The 4,868-nt window shown below is 34.2% G+C and overlaps 1 protein-coding gene across 1 annotated transcript; it reads right to left on the reverse strand.

The window, feature by feature from the left end:
• Window positions 1–331: 331 nt before the first annotated feature.
• LOC107913207 (uncharacterized) lies at window positions 332–4,534 on the reverse strand. Its single transcript, XM_016841721.2, has 10 exons — window positions 3,924–4,534; window positions 3,442–3,549; window positions 3,243–3,359; window positions 2,571–3,095; window positions 2,121–2,488; window positions 1,942–2,041; window positions 1,792–1,851; window positions 1,462–1,545; window positions 1,222–1,338; window positions 332–1,018 (listed from the first exon to the last, which is right to left on the reverse strand). Exons 1-10 carry the CDS (start codon window positions 3,987–3,989, stop codon window positions 716–718), a joined length of 1,848 nt encoding a protein of 615 aa, XP_016697210.1. The 5' UTR covers window positions 3,990–4,534; the 3' UTR covers window positions 332–715.
• Between the last annotated feature and the right edge of the window lie 334 nt (window positions 4,535–4,868).

The following is a 4,868-nucleotide window of genomic DNA, read 5'->3' on the forward strand; positions in this document are numbered from 1 at the left end:
AATGTATGTATTCATTTCATATATATATAAAACCATAATTCTTGTTTCACACGTATGTATAATTGCACCAAATTAAAATTCATGTATCAAATTTCACATTAGACTAAAGCTTTTGTATATAATATTTTTTTTAAAATGTAACAATTACAAATACAAATAGAAGAAACCACCAACGCCAAGTAGAAGTAAATTATTATAGAGTAAACTAAAACTAACAAACTGAGACTAACTGAATTAAAACTCATATACATAATAAAAACTTAAAAACCTTCACATATAATTGCACATAATTCGTCTCCCATTTGAATACTCAAGATGCATGTTGTCTGCCTTTACCAACTGACAAATAGTAAATTATTAATTCACTTAAAAAGTTCAAAATTTCAAATGTAAACTCATATAATCCCCAAAGAATAACTCCTAGCAAGACTCACTTTCTGGTTTATCTTCACTGACAACTCAAGTCCTCGAAAGTTACATTAAAAGGGAAAAAGAATGAATGAAATATCAATTCAATAAACCAATGGTCATTGGCCAACCCCAGAATCCACAGTAAACCCAGTTATTCACCTCCAACCCCTTTTTTTATTTTTACAGGTGCTAAGATTACATAGGTGCTTTCACTGTGTCTAATATATTAAATAAATTGGCCCTACCCATCCCAAGTCCATGGACCTTTGTTGATGGAAAGATGAATTTGTAAGAAATATAATCCTCAATGGTGTAAAAGCAATCTGAAACTGAAATCATATGGCATTACTTGAACTAGTTTGGAAAGAGGCTCTTTCCCCTTTCTTTCTAGACATTTGACTGCTTCATTCCTCACTTCATTCGGTAGTTGCAGACAAACCCAATCCAGAAATGATTCCAAATCCTTAGCAAAGTCAAGTAGATACCAATCCAACAGCTTTGGGATTATTAACTTGTTTGTTCTTGAAATGCCAATGGCTGCCTGTAGATACTCTCTCTTTGCTGTTTCCAGCTCATCTTCAACCTCAGATGCTGTGTATACTCTCACCTTCATTTCACAAAACTACCATTTCAGCACTTTCAAAGCAATACATGAAACAATATTCATTTACATACAAAGCTGCCTTTTTAACCATCACCAAGTTTTGAACCTCAATATAAGAGATGGTGGTGGCGAGTTCTGGTCATTTCCTAATTGTCTTTTTTTTCCGGCATTTTCATAATGAAGTTGATGATCGGAAGTGAACTTACAGCAGGAGATGACCAGCTTCCACATGCAAGAGCAAATGTGATCAAGGGTTCGGACCACTCCAGTCCGAATTTATTGCGTGCTTTCATCTCATCATTTTTGGCTGCTTCATGACAGGTCTTTAACAAGAAGAAGAAAAGGGTTGATTAGCAATATCAAATTTGCTTGAACAAGATTGAAAAATTTATGGGTGTATTCACTATTCAGTCTCTCCCCTGAAAAAGATGAACAATTTTACTTACAAATTTCAAATGGAAAGGCAGCCTTAATATGAAATGCTCAATCGTTATTGCCTTTAGCAAGTATCCTCCCACAACTATTGTAGCCTGAGGCAGCCATAAACATACACAAATTTCAGTCAAATGGTCCAAAAGTTTATGTCAACAACAATTCAAGCACAGCGACCACTGTCCGATACAGTGAGGGGTATTGTTTCAACAGGCGATAACAGTTAATTATCAGCTACAATAATTTCAGAAATTTGTGATGAGCATGAATAAAATGACACCAATAATAGCATCCTTGGAAAATCTTTAAATAGAAACAATAACAAGAAAGATGATGAATCAAACCTTTTGCATTAGTGCTACCACTGTTTCAGGAGACTCAGGAGTCCCGTGCTCCAAAATCGCCTAACAGATTGATTGCATAAGTGTTATGCTCTAGCTTTTGGAATATATTAAAAAAATCAAATGTATTAACATCAAGATATACAGTCTTACATTCATCATACAGGAATTATAAGTGTTTATCCAGAATGCAAGTTTCTGCTGATGGCTAAGACCCTCTAAATCAACAGAGGCTAGCTTCCCTAGTAGAAACCTGAAACAATAGTGTCATAGACATAGAGCTGAATATAAATGCTAGCATAAGCAAAGACCAACCAACCAAAAGAACTTACTTCAATCTATGGATCAGGAACAAAACGTTCGTTTTTCGGTTCAGATCAATTGTATTAGCTTCAATTGCACAAAGATACTTATAAGGGCCAATGTCTCTACTTTTCAAATCTGAACAGATTTCATAAGGGTCTTGACATTCACTCTCTCTGTTCCTTTCATGAGAATTGACAAATGGTCGAGAAGGTAAAGTCCCGGATTCCACAGTTTTGCCTTTCGAGGTGCTCAACCTCGTGAAAATGCTAGACAAGCACCTTACAATATCTTCAGATATTTGGTTTGGTGTATTATCAGCTTCTGATACTTTATCCTCTGAAGAACCAGAAGGGCTTTCTTGTGCTCTTTCCTGATCTATTAATCTACTATCTAGCTGGACAGTCAAAGAAAAACCCACAATTTATACATTATATGGATAAAATCTCTTCTTTTAACCATAAATGATCAATACATACCTGTAACTTCAAAGGATCCAAACATTTGTCTGCCGATTTATGCGGAGTTGGAAGTCTCTTTACCGGTGTCACAACCTTGGAAATTGCCTTTTCAGAAGATTGTTTATCCTTCACAGCATTGCCAAATGATTGATTCTCTTTTCCTCTTACATCTCCGGAAGCAGAATTTGGTTTTGTCGAAGCTTGTCTCTCATTCGTTGGCCTGCTAACGGACTTCCCAGATCCATCGTAAATGGTATCAGGAGGCAATAGCTTTCTGCTTGAAACACCTCTAGAAAGAGACTGTTGAAGCCTGGCAATGATCGTTACTGAACTCGTCTCGTTTACAGAAAAAGACCTCGATCGCTGGTGTTTAGAACTTCTGACCGGAGATTGCTGGATGGATTCATTCAAATTCTCCACATTCCTCTTGGAAGATGCATAGACAGCTTCTTGATAAAGGCCTTGCCTAAAATTCACTACTTGCTCTTCAAGCCTAACAACTTCCTCTTCCAAAACAGCTACTTCAGCAACTAGCTCCAGTGTCTGCAAATCCAAATTTTACACAAATCATGATTTTTTTTTACAAAGTTTAACATGTTTCTTCCTCAAACAATCCATTAAAGAATCAAGCAGTTCCATATTGAAAAAAGGGAAAAGAATGAGATGAGGCAATGAAGTAAGAAGACATACATATGGAGGTAAGTAAGGAGGAAGGCGAGGAAGAGCTCCTAAAGGTCTAGTAAAAGCTCTCTCCAAAGCTTTATGAACGTTCTCTTCATGTCTAAGCTTCCTTTTTAGCTTATCAACCTTCAATTTACCAACACCACAACAATAAAAAATTTTGCAAAAAAATAGAAAAAGAAAAGAAAAGGTAAAAAATTGTGGGTACATCTTGTAATAAGGCCATTTTCCTTTCCCTGTATGATCTTCTCCTATTGGTCACAGCTTTGGTGGTTCCAAGTGCTCTGCTATCCTTACTCTTCTCCATCTTCTTCTCCTTTGTATAATCAGATAGACAAAAATGATTTTTAAAAGGAAAAATGATAAAATTCAATGAAATAACTGAACCAAAGAAACTTAAAGAAGACACTATTCCTTTCTTGAGATAAGTGTAAGTGCCCACTTAAGATTTTGGATCAAAAAGTTCTGCCTTATAATTTTATCCACAAAAATAGTTTGAAATGAAAACTATTGCAAATTTTTCAACGGGATAAAATCCAATTTTTTTTGTTCAAAGTTTCCAACTTTTAAGCATAAAAGAACCAATCTTTGGTCACTCAAATTACCAAATAACAAAAACCCAATCTTCAAATCTTGAAAAAGAAAACAGATAAAGGGTAATATATATAAAGGAAAAAAGAGTGAAGTTACTTTATTTTTCTCATGATTTGGAGAAGCTTTCATGGAGTGAAGAGCTGTACGAAATCTTGTATTCATTTTTCTTTCTTTGGATTAAAAGAATTCAAAATCCAAAAAAAAAACAATCAAACAATGCAACAATCTCTACACTCTTACTGTTACTAATATTTTCATGACCTGAGGAAAAAAAGGTAATGAAAAAGAAAAGAAGGTAACCATTGAAACTCTGAAAGTTCAAAAAAAAAGGAAATGAGAGAGAGAGAGAGAAAAAAAAAAGGTAGGATATTTCTTTGAATACCCTTTGTTTATTCTAAGTTACAGAGCGGGAAACTTGAAAGTAAAGCGACTAGAAAATAGCAGAAAAATGCCTGCATGTATATGATTTTCAATTACATCAAAGTGTTTATTTTTTTTAAAAAAAATATTAATATTTATGGATGAAAACAAAAGCAAACATTGAAGAAAGAAGAAAAGGACGAGGATTGGAGCTTAGAAGCGGCATCCAAGAATAGCGTAACAGATGGACAATCCAAAAACAAAAACTGTAATACGATACCTGTGTCGATGTATTAAGGTTTTCTTAATGCTAATATATTTTAATAAAATGTGTATTTTTCAATTAATAAAAAAAAAACAACATGTTACTACTAAACAAGACAAGCGCAATTCTCTGGCTTACTGCACTTATACTCCACTTGTCCCACTGCTTCTTCACCTGCTTCAGTCCTTCACCCTCACTTGAATTTTCTTTCCTTTTTTCCCCTCAAAGTAATAGTTTTTTTTTCCTTTTATAGTCTTGTTCTTGGATTCAATATGTATGTTTAAATATATAAGTTTTGGTTAAGGTTTAAATTATAGGATTTTTTACACCAATATTATAAAATAAAAATTAAATTCGAAAATGGTATGTATTCCCAATTATATATAAAAATAGGACGTTTGAGGGGTGGAGGGTGG

Source organism: Gossypium hirsutum, chromosome D11 (assembly GCF_007990345.1).
Source record: "Gossypium hirsutum isolate 1008001.06 chromosome D11, Gossypium_hirsutum_v2.1, whole genome shotgun sequence".
Taxonomy (NCBI): domain Eukaryota; kingdom Viridiplantae; phylum Streptophyta; class Magnoliopsida; order Malvales; family Malvaceae; genus Gossypium; species Gossypium hirsutum.